The sequence below is a fragment of the Naegleria fowleri genome (genome assembly GCF_008403515.1).
Source record: "Naegleria fowleri strain ATCC 30894 chromosome Unknown tig72, whole genome shotgun sequence".
Lineage (NCBI taxonomy): Eukaryota > Heterolobosea > Eutetramitea > Acrasida > Naegleriidae > Naegleria > Naegleria fowleri.
This window is the reverse complement of record NW_025408004.1, coordinates 254,955-271,744: the sequence shown is the minus strand read 5'-3', so window position 1 is coordinate 271,744 and position 16,790 is coordinate 254,955. Positions and strand designations below refer to the sequence as shown.

The window sequence follows — 16,790 nt, the reverse complement described above, 5'->3', positions numbered from 1 at the left end:
CGTTTGTTTTTTGTTTTGAAATTGGTGAGAAGGATATTTGCCATTTACTTCTTAAAGTTTGATGTGGAGCCATCACATCAATTGTTCCACAAATTTGGAACTGACTTCACATCAAAACATGCGAATGAAGGGATAATTGATGTCTATCATTCCTTCACGATTTTTGAACCACAGTGATCATCATTTATACACGGGTTGCATAGAGACTCAATGAGAATATAAACAGAGTGTCTGTTCACGAAAGGACCAAATTCATGTGAACGCGCCAAAAGTTTCCGTTAAAACAATTTCAAAAAAAAAAATGAACACATCGCTGCAATTTTCTGCTCCCAAGCAATATCTTGCCAATCAGGTGCCCACATTTGTGCCTTGCAAGTATGTTTCTTTTTCTTATCAAGAAATGTATCAACATTTGAATCTTTCTTATTGCGATCTTCATTCCGATCATTCTCTTTTAATGATGATAGACAAGCACAATTGAAAGTACCAGATATTCCTCATCTTCAAGTATTTATTCGTGTCCGAGATGATGGAGAATTAGATTTTGATAGCGAGGTCATGAAGAAAGTAACATGTCTTGAACCAAGAATCTCTCAAAAAGAAGTCTTTGAAAGAACCACTCTTTCTGTCTTTCATTCCTTCTTTAGAGGTCTGAGTGTTCTCGTATTTAGTATAGGAGCTACGGGAACGGGTAAAACCTATACGATGATTGGTGGAAAACCAGAGGATCAAACCATGATGTTGTTTTCAAATAAGAATCATCATCCTCATGATAAAAGACATCCCGCAATGATGACTCCCAACAACGTAGATGATCTTTCATTGGATGGAGAAAATCGTGGAATCATTCCGAGAGCCTTTGAAGAAATATTTACACAAATTGCACAACGAAAGGAAGATAATCTAATGGTAACTGCCAGTTTTGTGGAATTGTATTTGGACAATGCCTATGATCTCGTGAATGATTTCTCCGTAGCAGAAAGTATGTCTTACAAGAGTGGACGAGATAGTACAATGTCTATTAGTAGTTTTAAATCTTCATCGAGTTCTCATTCACAACTCTCAAAAGAACAAGCAAAACAATCACTTTCTATTAAGGGTGGTACCAATGAGAATGGTTTCTTTGTGAGCGGAGCGAAAGAAGTGGAAATTTGCAATGCAACAGAAGGAAAGGCACTCGTTCGACATGGAATCCAAAAACGAAGGACAAGAGGTCACAAACTGAATCAAGAATCATCTCGGTCACACGCCATCCTCACCATTAAGCTCTATGAAAAACAAGAAGAGAATGGAACAATCAAGAAGACTGAAATTAGCCGAATGATGATTGCAGATCTTGCTGGTAATGAAAGACTCAATGAAACTGAAATGTCTGATGCATCAGGAAAACAAGAATCGATCAAGATCAATTCTGAACTTTCCACATTTGCTCGATGTATTGCTTCGATGGCAAAAACAGGAACTCCAATTTCTGCTCGTGAAACTAATTTAACAAAACTCTTGTTGGGAAAGACTGTGAAAGAAACGAAGGTGGTCTCCATTCTAACCTATTCTCCTCTTCGTCCAGACACCAGTACAAAAGATTTTGCCAAGAATGTCTTTAGTATTTCGAAACCATCGGCAGATGTACAAAGTACTCTGAATACATCTTTGGTGTTATCCTCCTCTAGTTCACAGCCGTCAAAAGATGATACAGAGCTTTTAAAACTCTACACAGAAATGTTAGAAGCATTGAAAGACGTGACGATGGAAAGGCAAACAAATGAACTCAACATTAGACAAGAAGTACTTAATCTTGTTTGTGAGTCTGTGAATAGTCTTAATTCTTCTCTGAATGAGGAATCTGAAATCAAGATAAAAGAAATGAAAGACAAACTCGATATGACAAGACAACATATGGCCAGTTATGTGAATAGGATGCAACAACAATATGAAACAAAATTGAGAGAATGCCAAAAGGCATACAGAGATCTTGCAAAAACGACCAGTACTATTCGAAATAATTATTTGGATAAATCAGAGAAAATTGCACTCCTTCAAACCAATATACGAGATTTAGAAGAAAGGAATGAGAGAATGGAACAATTGCATAAACATTTGGAAGAACAACACGAGCAATTGAAACAACAATATGAAAATGAAAGCTTGATCACTGAACGACTAAAGAGTGAATTAGCGAGTCAAAGTGAACAATTTAAATTAGAATTAGAACAACAAAAGCAACATTATGAGAAAATTCTTGCTACCAAAACTCAAGAATATGAATCTGAGAAGAAGGGACTTTTAGACAAACATGAAAATGAAATTCAAAAGTACATGACGAGAATTACCAAACTGAAAACAAAGGTTGAGGAAAAAGAGGCCTATGTAAAACAAGCGGTACAACTGATGAAACAATTTGAACAAGCAAAAGAAGAAGAAGAGCTTCAACGAGCAAAGGAAGAAGAGGAACTTCAACGAGCAAATGAAGCACCTGAAAAGGCGTCACTTTCATCATCGTTTTTCGGAAAGGTTAAATCCTTTTTTTCATCAACATCCAAATCAGAAGATAAGATGGATGCTACACCCAGACCTGATCTTTCTGTTTGTACAAATGAGCAAGAGATTTTCGATAATTACACAGTCAATGAATTGAAGGTCTACTGTCGAGAGAACAATATTGAGACCAAAAAACAAGCCAAGAAGAAGGACTTTGTTAAGAGTATTGCAAGAACCAACAAAGCTCGTAGAGACATTGAGGTTGTAGATCTCACCGATGAAGAGGAATCGAATCAACGAAAGAGAAAGTATGACCTCAGGGATGATGTTATGGTGGATGAATCTCCTTCTAAGAAAAATAAGATGGAAGACGACGAAGAAGAAGTGGTGGTGAAAAAGAAAACATCTACCAGACAACGAAAAAAGAAATAATTCTCTTGTAAATATAACTTTGCACAACATGTGCATCATTGTGTTTAATCATTTACTTGTGATTCACACAGTTCAGTAACACATCGAAAATGGAAAATGGGCCTTCATGTCTGGATGGCTCTTCATCTCGAATAAGGTAGCATGGAAAATCAAAGTCAAACACTTGACTCAATGATTGGCCTCCAAAGCAATACTCTCTAATCAGCCTCTTCTTTCTGTGTTCTTGTTTTGACAAGATCACCTGATTCAATTTGGAAAGAACATGAGTGTGAAAGGTTTTTTCACATTCTGATAATTTGACAACCAATAATCCTTCATTACAGTCTCCTATAATCATGCTATCCTTGTTGGTCTTTAAAAACTTGTATTTTGATCTCTCTTTTTCAATCAAATCGATGACATCAAAGAACAAGTCAGAAAGTCCCAACTTGGTATGTGAAAATAAATAATTAGGTTTGAAATTGATACTAAGTCATGATGAGTTCACACAACCTTTCATAAATATTACGAGACTTACTATTTACAAAAGAAAATAATATTCTCAGAAAGCGTAAAATCTCTATACTTGTAGTCGGTTCGTGTGTATATCCTTGAATTTTGAGAACGTTGAGACTTTTTCACAGCTGACACTAATGTCAATTCTGAACTACCATTTGGAGTGGTCAATCTCTTTGTTGCACTTCTTTTGATGTCACTCATCGGTGTCTTACTCAAACAATAATCTTGAGAAAGTGAAGGACTTGTACTTTTTTGACTTGATGAGGAAATGACATCTCCTTCTGTTAATATTAAATTTGGTAAAATAATTTCCGCATGTAACTCGGTCTGTAAATGTTCAATCACTTTTGAAATTTGTTGTTTCTTTTCAGATTGTCTTGTTGTTCGTTTGGAAATGGTTGATGTACTGACAGTTGACACTTGACTCACATTCTCTTGTTCAAATAACCAATTAAAGTCTAAATCTGTAGCTTCGCTGGAGGTATCACTTAATGCAGGAGAAGCGTTAAAATGTGTTTCCAAAGGTTTGCTTACTATTGCTCTCCTCTGTGGTGTTGACCACACGTGACGCAAAGACGACGACGATTCCTTATTTGAATTCAATGTCAATAAGGAATGATCAGTTTCATGATTCTTCTTCATTTCTTCCGATTGATCGAGTTCTATTTCCAGAGGAGAAAGTGTCACAATTTGATAAGAATCATTCTGATCCATTTGTTTTGCTTCTTCATGTTGAGAACAAGACGAGAAGGGTGTTGAAAATAATCTATCGATGGATTGATCATTTCCACAACCCATCATGACATCTTCACACGATCGATTGTGAGTTTGATCATTCAAGTAAGGTAATTCTCTTTGAGGAGTTTGAGAAGTGGAATTTTTTCTTGTTGTTGTCAATGATTGAAATGGTGATGAAAATGTTTCATTTGGATCAAATTTCGAGAGAATGGGAGAGTGTGAAGAATCGTCGATATTTGTTCTTTCTTTGATAGAGTCATCCTTGTGTGATGAATGGTTGTGATCATCAATTCTCTTTTTGTGAATATTAGACTTGTGAATTGGATTGTGACAATTTTCACAGTAAGAAGGAGGATGATCCTTTTGGGAAATATAATGAGAAGGAAGAGGAGTTTGTTGATGTTTGTACAATTCTTGCTCCAATAGGAAACATCTCTCTAATAAAATCTTAATTTTTTCTTCATATTCCTTTTCAATGCATTGAAAGAGCGAGAGAAGAGTTTGATTTGTTTCTTGTTCGATTTGTTTTTTTGATGTTTCTGTGATCTTCGAGGATCGTCCTTTCGTGTGATGAGTTGGTGGTTGTGGTTGATGGAAAGTTGTCGAATTGTTGTTGTGGTCGTCACCATCATTTTCATGATGAATTTTCCGTTTCTTGTTCTTCTTTTTTGGTGTTGATGATGATGCTTCTTCTTGCAAATCGGGAATGAATAATTGTTGTGAGAGAATTTGACGAGCTTTTTTGGAGCTGGATCTTTGACTTCTTCGTTGACAAGACACAAGAGAAGAGGTTTGTGGTTTGGCTTGAGCATGGTAATCCTTGGATGATGATTGTGACCACAGGAACGAAGAGCAAGTCGATCGTCGGGTCACCTTCATCATGGCAATGCTGTCTGTACCTCTCGAGGTTAGTTGTTGGAGGGTAATTTTTTATTGGTTGATGATTGGCGCAAAGCCTGAAGGTTTCAAAAAAGGGCGGGAGCGCTGAGACCGATGATCGTTCGAAGGTCTAAAATTTCACAGGTCTAAAGTCAATTTGGGTGGTTGAAAGAAGAGGGTTCTTTTCAGTGCCAAGCTCTACGGAACTCTTTCTCATGAATTCTGTGGTTGCATCACGTCGATTTCGTTCTTGTTTTGCTTTCTCAATGCTGTGCTGGATAGAATTGGCAGATTCATGAATGTAATTCTTGTAGGTAGTCGCGTACTTGTCTTTCATGTCATCTTCGGTGTCGTAACCCATGACAACCTGACTTGAATTTCTTGAAAATTCGACTGTGTATCGCAAATCCTTATTTTCTTTCATTCCAAAATGTCTTCTGAATTCTGTTTCTTGGGAGATAGGTTGGTCATGATTTGATGTGTAGTGACACTTTCTCATGTCTTCGATAATTCGTTGTGCCTCTTTTGCAACCTCGTTTTTAATGTCAGTAATCGTGGTTGTAGATTCTTGTTTTAGGGAAGAGCCGGCAATAACAGTTGATTTTTCCATCGTTGGTCTACTTCTAGGAATTTCCTCTTTTCCAAGCTCCTTATTTTTTGACATTTGTGCTTCTGGAGAGATGTAGTCGTTTCTAGCAATTGTTGTTAAGCATTGTTTCCAATCTTCTGGAATGTGTCTGATAATGGATGACATTCCTCTGTTATAACCTTCTCCGCTTGATACAATATCTTTCTTATTCTGGGCAAATAGCTCTTCCGAAGGACGTTGATAACTCTCTTGTTTGTGTGACTTTAAATATGTTTTACGATCGTCATAGCCCACTTCAAAATGCACTCCCCTCAAATCATGCAAATATTTGTCTGTATTTTCTCTTTCCTTATCAATTTGCAATTTTCTATCCATTGCTGTTTCCAAAAGCATGGTTCCGACTTTATCAAAATCATCTCCTTTAGTCGTGTCATAGGAGGATTTTGTTCTTTCAGGCTCTCCGATACAGACCGAGCTTGCATAGAGAGCTGTTTTTAAATGTTCTTGATTGGAAGGAAAGGTCGCTTGTCTTGTCGAAGAATCAATAATGTTTTCAGGCCGTAGCTTATGCGGCACGTATTTGGTACTAAGGGTAGACATATTTTCTCAATGATAGTATTATACAGGATCTACAGTGTGTTTTGTCGATGATGATGAATCACAATTTTTCAAAAATTAATGTCTCTCTATATTGGCGGAAAAGTTTACAGTTGAGTCTTTTTTTTGATAACGTTTTTCAACGTTCTCTCTTTGAAACTGAAATGGAGTGAGAAGGTTGCTGTGCGATCATCATCTCGTTTATTAGTTCTTCTAGGTGCGTGGTCCAAGGTGGATGATGATGTCTTCTTTGGCCGTGGTTGCTGTGCCTAATCTACACCACGAGCACCAACAAGTCAATGATGAAAGAAGACTTCTTTTGAAAAATTTGGAGAAGGAAAGGATCATCACTATCGGATGTTATCTCGACCCAATCATTGAATCTGCAATGTCTAAATATCTTGCAAGATATTAGACATTGCAGATTATTGATGATGTTGTTGCTGTTGTTGTTGTTTTTTCAATGTAAAAACTACAGCATCTTGTTTAGCATTTGCTAAAAACAAATACATATTATCGCAGGCATTTTCAAACAATTCATATTGCTTTTTCAATTCTTCAATGTTTTGATCTTGGTTGATGTTTGGATTGGTTGACTCTTTTGCAATTTTAGCTACAGCCTTCATTATCATCGAATAACGAACATCCAAATTTTCAACATGACCAGAAAAATTCGTCGGAACAACAATTGATGAAGAGCCGTCGGTTGTTGTGGAAGAAGAACTTGAAGACATGATGCATCAGAAAATAAATCTCACTTGACGAGAACAATTATTATAAATATATTTACAAAACGATCCAAATTCCAATATAGAACTTGATGGTGACGATCAAAAATAATATGACAACAACTTTGGATTCAAAGAGTGACACTCTAATGGGGTTTCTTTCTATACGGGCCTCCTAATCACTGAAAGCCTTTGTGTTGGTTTTTGAATATTTTTTACAAAAGAAATTCGAAAAAACAAAATTGATTGAACAAAAAAATGTCGGAACCAACAAACGAACCTTTTGAGCAAGAACAACAAACCAACAACATTTCGTCTTCGGATGATATTGTTCACAACACTGATGAAGATTCACAACATCATCAACATGTAGACTCTGCAGAGGTTAATATGACTACAGCGCCAATTGAAGACACCAACAAAACTGAGAGTAATGTAGCTGATGATGATGACAATGCCACTCATCAAGCCAAGTTGGAGTCCTCTTCAGATGTAGATGTTGTGGAAAAGATGGATGAGAAAGAAGGCGGAGTACAATCTTCATCGATAGAAAGTATTAATTCTGAGCATCCTCATCATCAAGAAAATAGTGCAACTCCATCAAGCACAGAAAATACTACAAATTCTCTTGAATCATCATCATCAAACGAGGAGCAACCACAACACCATTCAGTTACCAACACAACTATCACTGAGAATGAGCAACCACAACATGAACCTTTAACGCTCATCACCACAGTCATTCACGAACAAGTAACGACAACTACCCCTTCTGCACAGATTGCAGAACCACAAGCAACAGGAGAGAAAAACATTCAAGATGAAGGTCATATCGATGAGCTTTTAGAATCTGTTCTTGGAGATACATTTGGAAAAATCATTGCTTCCACCTCTGAGAAGAAGGAGAGCGAAGAGGAAGAAGAAATTGAAGAATTACAAACGGCAGGCTCTCTAGCAAACAAACAGCCAGGAGGAGCTGCTGCGATTCATCTTGATGACGACGAAGACGAAGAAGGTGAACCAAACGAAGCAGATTTGATTAATATTCTGAAACAACTGAGTGGAAATGCTCATGAAGACGAGGATGAGCATCATGCCCATCCTCTTAATGGCCAAACAACAACTATCGACGAGGATGACGAATTCGAAGATATGAACGAAGAAGAAGAGGCAGCCATAAAGATGGGAGAAAACTTGACAAGCATGTTTGGAAAAGCCCGTGCAACCTCCGATCATCACCATTCAGGATCTTCTGAACCAGGCGTTGGCTGGACTGTGGCTGAATACGCCCTAACAGCTGCTGCAGTATTCGGAATTGGATACTTCTTGAATAAGGTCGTTGATTAGGCCTCTCAACATTCCAGCAATCGCTAAACAAAAAAATGCAAAACGATAAACTTGCTTTAGAAGTTCAAAAAATTGCTCTCGACTTCTTTTTATTCGGGAAAGAGCCTCCCGTCATTGAAAAGAAAGAGATCCAACCTTCCATTACAAATTCATCTCCCAATATATCATCATCATCAGCTTCATCAAACTCTCAGTCTTCCTCCTTTGAAAATATTGAATTTAAAATTCCAAAAAGTAAAAGTAAATTTGATGGATCTTCAAAGCCTAAACAAATATCAGATTCCGATAAAAAGACAGAAACATCACAGATACCTGCTCGATTCAATAATAATGAAGAACCCAAGAGCTCTACTGGAAATGCATCATCTTCGGCCAAGAAAGGATCATTAGAGGAGTCCTCACAATTAGAAGTAAACACTTTCCGATCTTTCAAACAAAAAACATCTCGCTTTATTAATATTGAAGCTGGTGAAGTGGATGAATCAGCCGTAAGTACTTGATATTTCAAAAGGTTGAATTTAATAATGAGTATTAATTAATTTATTTCAGAGACAACAATTCGGTGAAATATTCTCTCAGCAAAGTTTTGGTTCACCTGCTTTTTCTTCTTCTGTTATGGACATAAATTTTGTAAGTGATAAATTAATTCAAGTTGTTGTTTACTTATTTTCAATTTTCGTACACAGAGCGACGACGAATAATGCAGATCTCTCAATTTTATTGAGGAATGTTGATCGAGTTTGGAATTCAATTTTCAATTCTAAAAATAGGTCTTGGAACAGATTTTACACACATTTTAAATTCTTCGTACACCTTCAAATTATTTCTGAATTGAAAAAGAATGAACAACAGCAATGAAGAGAATCCATTGAAGCGGTCCCATACCGAGGTAGAGAAGTACCAGAAGAGAATAAGACGAATTTTGTGTCCTCTAACAGATTTACTCATAATCTGGTGAACTACAAGGTTAGGACATTCTTCATGGAGACAAAATGAAGAGCACTGTTGTTCATGAATTTGTATTATTATTGTAAATAAAAATTCGAATTAATTAATTTCAATTGATTGATCAATTTCAATTTTATTCTTATCCACAAAAAAATGTCCTACAGCAACAAACACCCTCAATTTTCGGGTCATGATGATCGTATGTTTCGAAAATATGATAGTTGGGATGAAGGAGCACCAACCGAGCATCCCAAGAGAAAGAAAGAGTATCATCCTCGCCCATACCATACCGGCTATACTCATAGTCAACAGTATGGCCATAATAGATATTCTCATCATGGCAATAACAGCAATTTTGATGCATCATCCTCTTCAACATCATCGTCCATTATGAGTAGAGATGATAACGTCTCGGAACATTCTGATCATTCATTGAGCAGAATCGAAATACCACAGCAACAACAACATTATTCTGGATTCAACAAGCCTAGTAATTATTTTCCAAGTTCTTCCCACTATTCCCACACTCCCCATCATAGAAGTTATAACATGACCAACTATAATGTTCAAGATGATCAAGAGTTGAGAGCAAGAACAATTTACATTTCAATGCTCCCCAGCAGTGCTACTGAACAAGATATTAAAGATTTATTGAACCAAAATAATTTAACAAACTATAGCGAAGTGAGTATGAAAAACCAACCAAAAGGAGTTGCGTACGTCATTTTTAATGATATTGCTTCTGTTACACCTTCTTTAGCTCTAACTGGAAGTTACGTGAAAGGATTTCCAATTGTTGTGAAACAAGCTGAGGAAAAAAAGAGAAAGCGAGAACAATTGGAATCCGTTGATACAAGTGAAAATCAAGACATTCAACAAGGACATTGTAAAGTATATGTTGGTAATGTACCTCCCATTTTTACTAGATCCGATTTGTTTAAATTATTTGGAGCCTTTGGTTTTATTGAAAAGCTGGATATGAAAAAAGATGAAAATGGAGCATTTAATGGCACTGTACTCATGACATTCCAAAAATTCGACGGAGCCAAAAGGGCCGTTCTCAAAATGAATGGATTTTCTTTTTCTCCTAAATATATATTGAGGGTTGGATTTTATAATGAGCCAGAGTCAGAATCAAAGAAACCACAAACACAAGAGCAAGAAGATACTGAAGAAGGTATTCAAGAGTCAAGTCACAATGAAAGACCTACAGCAACAAACACATTCGCCGAACGATTTATCACATTACGCTCTGCAGAGGTAAAAGGAACTGCTTCACAAAATCTCTCCTTCTCGCACATGTTTGATCCTACAACGTAAGTAGTAGATTCTGTGATTTCTATTCATAACTCAGCTATTATTTAACTAACTCATACACAGTGACCAATTGAAAGTGGTCGAGGACAACATTAGAAAAGCATGTAAAAGTTTTGGAAACATTGTCCATATCTTTGTTGATGGCCAAGATCCAAATGGAATGATATTTCTTCGTTTTGATAACATTATTGGATCACAAAATGCAGCTCAAAGATTGCCTTCCCTTCGCACCTCATGGACAGGATCAAGTAACAAACTTCCTCTTCCAAGCGTCACCTACTTGAGCGACTCTCAATACATGACCATGTTCAACCTGAGATGAAAACTTTGGTCATTCGTACGTATTTAGTCATTCCTAATAATTTATAAGTTTTAAAGAATTAAATGATGAATTTGATGATTTTACAACACTGGTGTAAGTTGACAATTTTGACAAAGATGTATTCATTTGCCACTCGTGTGTGTGTCGAGAATTCAATGGATAACGGATTTGATGTTGTGAGAAGTTTTTTGCGCCAAAAATTAAATCTGTAGCTTCTCGCGCCATCAAATCCGTTAATCATTGAATTAAGACCAAAAAAAAATGAATGATATCTTCAACTCGTTTCATTTGAGTCCAAAAGATGACTCGAGCAGTCCTGCTTCAGTGATGCAACAACAACAACAACAAGGATCTCCAACAATAACATCACTTCATACTTGTAGTCCAATCGGAAGTAAGAGCAGCGGAAGCACCAAGGCATCACAACTTAAGAGTTATTTTTCAAGCAGCAATCATGGGGCTGCCTCTACTGACATTAGTCCATATTCATCCAATGACGGAACAGAGAATGACCATCCTCTTCAAAACACAGATCAACTGGCATCATTTCTGGAAGATGATAGCAATTTAGATCCCACTGTACAAAAAACAAAGGCTGATATTTCCACTTTGGATGAATCCTTATTCTCCTTTATTAGCAATCCAGAAAACTTTTCTGAACCCAAACCTCAAGAACACTCTCTAATGTATACAGTAGAACCTTCTCCTATAGTGCAGCCTTCCTCACGACATTCCTCTCATAAAAACTCTGTACAAAACGATACGGATATGCTTCAGAGTTTTATCACTACGTGCGAAAGTTTGACTCAGTATTTGGATGGAGATTCATTAGGAAGCATTGAGGACTTTTTTGTTGGATCTTGCTATGATATTTCAAAGTTGGACGTGGAGGAAATGGTCAAGATATTCCAAGATACATATGGAACGAGCAATCTTGAGTCGAAAAGAAGATTTTCGAACATGGTTTGCACAAAAATAATGCCACTAGTGGATGAGGTTGTTCAAAACAACGAGCAGTTCATAGAGGAAACCATTAAGAAAGAGGTATGTTTTTATTAAGCATGATTTTCAAAATTCTTCAATATTTCATAGATCCAAAAAGACACAGGCGGAAACAACCAAAAATTATTGCATCTTCTGATGATATTTGCTGCCCTTCAGAGTAAATCTATTAAAGCACATAAGAAGCAAATAGAAATGATTAAGAATGACGAAGTTGCAACAACAGCCAAGGCCCTAGCAGATCATGCAAAGAAGATCAAAGAGTTTGTTTGTACAATCCAAACAAAGGATCAAATAATAGAAAAAATTTCAAAAGACAATGTAAGTAGCCACTTGTTTTTCAAATTATACATACTCTTGATGTGATATTCAGGAAAATCTGTTGGCCGAATTGAATGCTGGTTGTCAAGAAATTGAAACCCTTGGAAGAAAGGTGAAGAATCTAAAAAATTACAACAAAGATTTTGAACAAAATCTGGAGCAGAAACAACAAGAAATTGAAACCGTGAGGCGGGATATGTTTGCCTTAAAATCAGAGTTGCTAGAACGCGTTGAAAGGATGTCTCTTCAACATCAAAGTGAGATTAAACAGATGAGCATGATGATATCTTTAGAAAGCAAAAATGCAGATAATGCTGCGGTTGAGGAATATAAAAAAGAGGTGAAGCGGCTTGAGCTCATGCTGTTAAAGAAAGAAAAACAGATTGAAAGTCAGATCGAAAGAGAAATAGAACTAAAGAACACAATGCGAGAAATGCATGAGCGCTACACGGAAGCAGTTTCAAAGGTGAATGAAATTTCGAAACCAAGAGAAGTACCTCTTCAAGATCAACATGTCTCGTCTCTCAATTTAACAACAGAGCTTTCTGAAGCCTTGAAAGAGATGCGAGGCATTAAAGATCATTTTTCTTCGCTTTTGGAGAAGGCCGTGGCTGTACAACAAAGCACAGTTGACTCACAATCCATCGTTACTAAGAAAGAGCTTGATGAGTTACGAAGAAAACTTGAGATGTATCAAATAGAGCTTTCTTTGGATCCAGATGGAAGCAAGGAAGAAATGAAAGAGCTCAAATCAAGCTTGGAAAGAGTGAAGGCACAAAAGGATATGCTTTGTGAGGAAATTAAGAATTTAAACCAAGAGTTAGCAACTCTTAGAGTTATTTCACAAGAGAGATCGTTTGAAAAGCAAAGATATGAAACAAAAATTGCAGAACTTGTCGAAAATCAGAAAGCACGAGAAGAAAAATACAAAAAATTGAAGAAGCAATTATTCAAAATGAAGAATAAGGAATACCATTTTGTGAAAGAACAGTCGTCTCTTGAGCTTAAAGCTGCAAAGCTTGTCGATCACAATCAAGAGCTGCTGTTAAGGGTGAAGTCTCTCGAGCAACAAAACCTATTGACCGAGAACAAGAGAATTCGCTTGTCTGTGGACTTGGCTGGCGCGACTGGGGAACATGAGCTCTTACTGCAACAAAATAAGACAATATCTAAATTGCCACTGAAAGATGCAAAAACAGACCAACCTAGTATAGATGGACAGAGGATTCGAGAACTGGAACAGCTAGTTCAGAGACTGAAGGAAGAAAATGATTTGCTTAAAAAGCCAGGATCAATACAGAACTCTTCTCCAAAAAGAATCATCTCTGAATCCATCACGGAGAAGACACCAATCGAAAAGTCAGATATTCCAACGATTTCTGTAGAGAAGACTGAAAAGGAAGATGACAGAAAGGAAGAAGTGTCATACCGAGTGATTCCAATCGTCAAAAGAAAGCCTCTTCAACCAAGCCAGTTGAACAACGTTCCTCCATCCGCCAATAACGGAGTCAAGATTACGAAAAAAGTGCCAACTATTGCAGAAGGAAAGGAAAACAATGTTGTCTCATCATTGAGATAGTTATTGTGCATTTATGTTGAATACGTTGATCTAGTTGAAAATAAATTAAGGAGCTGTAGTAGATTCCAGGTACTCTTTGATCTTTACCTTCGATATCTGCAAAATCTTGTGAAGGTTCTCTCGTCCATTTGCGTCACAAATGTCATATCTAGTACCAAATGTTTGTTGATTTCTTACCATTGGTTTGTGTGGATCCTTAAAGTACGAGTTGGAGTCTCTGTAAACTAGCGAAATCCAGTCATCACTATACCAATTTTTGAAAACATATGGGTAGAAGTATCCAAAAATATGATGATGTGTTCGATGCACGAATGCTTGTGTAAAGATGCTTCTGTTTCCTTCATCTGTTGGTCCCGTAACACCAAAGTTCTTTCTGAAAGGATTATTCTCCAATCGTTCAACTAACATTCCTGTCCATCCTGGAGTAATGAATCTAACGTCATCATTAAGTTGATAGAAATAGTCAGCACCATCGTCAATGGCATGTTGGAAAACAGTATTCCACAACATTGGAACCCATCCATGAGAATTAATAACTTTGATAATTTGGAAATGGAAATTATATCCTTCCATTTGACTCATAACCAAATTCTTGAATTGTTTTTGGTTTTCAGTGTTATCGTAAACAGGATCTCCACGATCAATGGCAACATAAAGCTTGTACACATATTTGTCACCTTCTGGTGTTCCTTTTCGTTCAATTGTTTCTTTCAAACTAGGAAGAAATACTTTAAAGAGAGGATTTTCGTTGACACTCTTATGACCCTTAGATGTTGTTGGTACACCAAGTGCAACGTGAATTCGCTTGTCGTCGTTTTGCTTAATAAGTCCAGTGTCATCCTTTTGTGGAGTAAATGCAACCCAAGATTTAATTGGAAATCCTGGTAGTTGTGAAGGAGAAAGAAGCATATCTTCTCTATTGATGATATAACAAGCACTATCCAATGGAGCGTCCGCTGAAATTGCGTGTGTGATAGTTGCTAAATCTTGACAATGCATTGCATGCTTCAAATCGTCAGACAAGCTGTCAAACTTTTCTGGATCCAAATCTTTTAAGTGTGAGGGAGCACATTTTGCCCTAGAACATTCATAAAGTGGAATATAAAGGTTCTTGTATGCATAGGAGTTATAGGTAATACCATGAAAAACCACATCAAAAGACTTGACAGCTTCAAGGCCCTTATCTTTAGGAAGAGGTGAATGACATTTTGGTGATGCAAAAAAGCTTCCATATCTTTCCAAGTAGGCGTCTATTTTATCCAACTCGAGCCTTCTCGTTAAATAATGTCCTGTTTGAATGTATACAAACTTTCCTAATCGTTCAGCACTGTGTTTGAAAATAACAGGTTTGTAATATTCGGGATTGATTTTCTCAGGTCGATCAATGTTTGTTGTGGCTTGATATAGTTCTCTGACATCCCAATATTCGACATTTTTCCAAAGATATATTTCATTCCGAGTAGGCTCATCAAGATCTACACCATATACATAAATCAATAATTCCGCTTCGTGATAACGATGTATTGTTCCTACCAATGTTCTAATTTGTTTATGAACATTGCCTCCGGTATCAATCAATACAATAGAAAAATGTTTTAATACTTTACATGAATGAGCATATTGTTTCAGCTCATCCAATTCGACCTTTGAAATGGTAACTGTGTCCGATGTTGATTCAACAACTGATTTCCCATTCATTTTCCACTTGGATATTAAATGATGGATATTCATTGCTACTCCTGCCAACAACAAGACACAAATCACCAAACCGCCCCATCGCAGCAGTTGATGCGAATTCATTTTTTTGTTCTTGTTTGGTCTTGTCGATGATGATGACGACCACGACATCTTCTCACAATTGAACTCAAACCCCACTCGTTATCCAGTAAGTGTTGGGTTTGGAGAGAAGAAGGTTTGAAGGCTTTCATTGGGTTTAAATTGGGTTTACATTGGGTTTGTATGAGGTGTACATGATTTGGTTCATGAGAAAGTGGGGTTTGTATTCTGTTCTGAAAGCAATGGAAGTCTCCATTCGAATTTACAGGTTGTAGGTTGTAAACTCAAAGAAAAATTATTTCTATTTGAATAATCAAATCACACCCAACGTCGTTCGAATTTAATTTTTGAATGATGAAAAAACAAAATTCTGTCGGAGGAGGTATTATCGGAAATTCAAACAACAATGCATCATCATCACATCACGGAATTGATGTGCTCATGCTAGGCTTGCAAGGAAGCGGAAAGAGTTTCCTTATAAAACAAATGAAAAGTAGGTATAGGAGAAAGAATCGGGATGATGAAATAATAACTGATTTCAATGATGATGAAGATTATTTGCAAAATAATGACTATTTAACCTTTTATGATGGATTACCGACCAACGGAGTCAATTTAGATGAGCTCATCATCGGAGGAAAGAAAAAATCAAAAAAGATTAAATTAAGGGAAGTCGGTGGTGGAATCATACTCACTTGGCACAGGTATTTGGATGAATGTAAAGTGGTTGTGGTATGTTGCTCGTTGTTGGGATGTCTGTGTTAATTTCAATTTCAATTCGTGTGTACTAGTTTGTTATTGACAGCTCTTGTACGATTCAACTCTCATCCTCTTGCATAGAACTTTTAAATCTTTTGTCCATTCACGGAGAACACAAACCATTTATCGTGGTTTTAAATAAGAGGTAAGAAGCTTCGTAGTGTGGTGAACAATAGGCAGAGACCATTGATTAATCAATGATTCATAGAGATGCACCAAGCGTGTTCAGCTCAGAAATTTTCCAACACTTCATCAAATGGAATAATGTTAAGGAAAATTGTAAGCATATCGAGCTTATCGAAGTGAGTGCTCTCACAGGACAAAACCTTCATCGTCTCATTGAGTCCATGGACATTTTAATTGGATGAGAATTGGACCCTTTGTTCTTGTCTTGATTCATTACGAGTTGTCAATATCTACTCATATTGGTAACGTTGAGAATTATTCCAAAATTTGTTGAAACCATCGACCCATGCATGG

The 16,790-nt window shown here is 36.8% G+C and overlaps 10 protein-coding genes across 10 annotated transcripts; 6 read left to right on the top strand and 4 right to left on the bottom strand.

Moving 5' to 3' along the window:
* Positions 1-301: 301 nt before the first annotated feature.
* FDP41_009708 (uncharacterized protein) lies at positions 302-2,910 on the top strand (the record flags this gene model as incomplete). Its single annotated transcript, XM_044713695.1, has 2 exons — positions 302-375; positions 468-2,910. 2 exons carry the CDS (start codon positions 302-304, stop codon positions 2,908-2,910), a joined length of 2,517 nt encoding a protein of 838 aa, XP_044556727.1.
* A 52-nt stretch (positions 2,911-2,962) lies between these two features.
* Positions 2,963-5,028, bottom strand: FDP41_009707 (uncharacterized protein; the record flags this gene model as incomplete). The annotated part of the gene is made up of 2 exons (XM_044713694.1): positions 2,963-3,377; positions 3,428-5,028. The coding sequence occupies 2 exons, from the start codon at positions 5,026-5,028 to the stop codon at positions 2,963-2,965; spliced, it is 2,016 nt and encodes a 671-aa protein (XP_044556726.1).
* A 127-nt stretch (positions 5,029-5,155) lies between these two features.
* Positions 5,156-6,214, bottom strand: FDP41_009706 (uncharacterized protein; the record flags this gene model as incomplete). The annotated part of the gene is made up of 1 exon (XM_044713693.1): positions 5,156-6,214. One exon carries the CDS (start codon positions 6,212-6,214, stop codon positions 5,156-5,158), a length of 1,059 nt encoding a protein of 352 aa, XP_044556725.1.
* Positions 6,215-6,636: 422 nt separating this feature from the next.
* On the bottom strand, positions 6,637-6,945 carry FDP41_009705 (uncharacterized protein; the record flags this gene model as incomplete). The annotated part of the gene is made up of 1 exon (XM_044713692.1): positions 6,637-6,945. The coding sequence occupies one exon, from the start codon at positions 6,943-6,945 to the stop codon at positions 6,637-6,639; it is 309 nt and encodes a 102-aa protein (XP_044556724.1).
* Positions 6,946-7,197: 252 nt separating this feature from the next.
* FDP41_009704 (uncharacterized protein) lies at positions 7,198-8,286 on the top strand (the record flags this gene model as incomplete). Its single annotated transcript, XM_044713691.1, has 1 exon — positions 7,198-8,286. One exon carries the CDS (start codon positions 7,198-7,200, stop codon positions 8,284-8,286), a length of 1,089 nt encoding a protein of 362 aa, XP_044556723.1.
* A 35-nt stretch (positions 8,287-8,321) lies between these two features.
* Positions 8,322-8,987, top strand: FDP41_009703 (uncharacterized protein; the record flags this gene model as incomplete). Its single annotated transcript, XM_044713690.1, has 3 exons — positions 8,322-8,774; positions 8,836-8,916; positions 8,973-8,987. 3 exons carry the CDS (start codon positions 8,322-8,324, stop codon positions 8,985-8,987), a joined length of 549 nt encoding a protein of 182 aa, XP_044556722.1.
* Positions 8,988-9,387: 400 nt separating this feature from the next.
* On the top strand, positions 9,388-10,873 carry FDP41_009702 (uncharacterized protein; the record flags this gene model as incomplete). The annotated part of the gene is made up of 2 exons (XM_044713689.1): positions 9,388-10,550; positions 10,615-10,873. 2 exons carry the CDS (start codon positions 9,388-9,390, stop codon positions 10,871-10,873), a joined length of 1,422 nt encoding a protein of 473 aa, XP_044556721.1.
* A 261-nt stretch (positions 10,874-11,134) lies between these two features.
* On the top strand, positions 11,135-13,775 carry FDP41_009701 (uncharacterized protein; the record flags this gene model as incomplete). Its single annotated transcript, XM_044713688.1, has 3 exons — positions 11,135-11,917; positions 11,966-12,196; positions 12,249-13,775. 3 exons carry the CDS (start codon positions 11,135-11,137, stop codon positions 13,773-13,775), a joined length of 2,541 nt encoding a protein of 846 aa, XP_044556720.1.
* Positions 13,776-13,820: 45 nt separating this feature from the next.
* On the bottom strand, positions 13,821-15,575 carry FDP41_009700 (uncharacterized protein; the record flags this gene model as incomplete). Its single annotated transcript, XM_044713687.1, has 1 exon — positions 13,821-15,575. One exon carries the CDS (start codon positions 15,573-15,575, stop codon positions 13,821-13,823), a length of 1,755 nt encoding a protein of 584 aa, XP_044556719.1.
* A 330-nt stretch (positions 15,576-15,905) lies between these two features.
* FDP41_009699 (uncharacterized protein) lies at positions 15,906-16,678 on the top strand (the record flags this gene model as incomplete). The annotated part of the gene is made up of 3 exons (XM_044713684.1): positions 15,906-16,283; positions 16,343-16,455; positions 16,519-16,678. The coding sequence occupies 3 exons, from the start codon at positions 15,906-15,908 to the stop codon at positions 16,676-16,678; spliced, it is 651 nt and encodes a 216-aa protein (XP_044556718.1).
* Between the last annotated feature and the right edge of the window lie 112 nt (positions 16,679-16,790).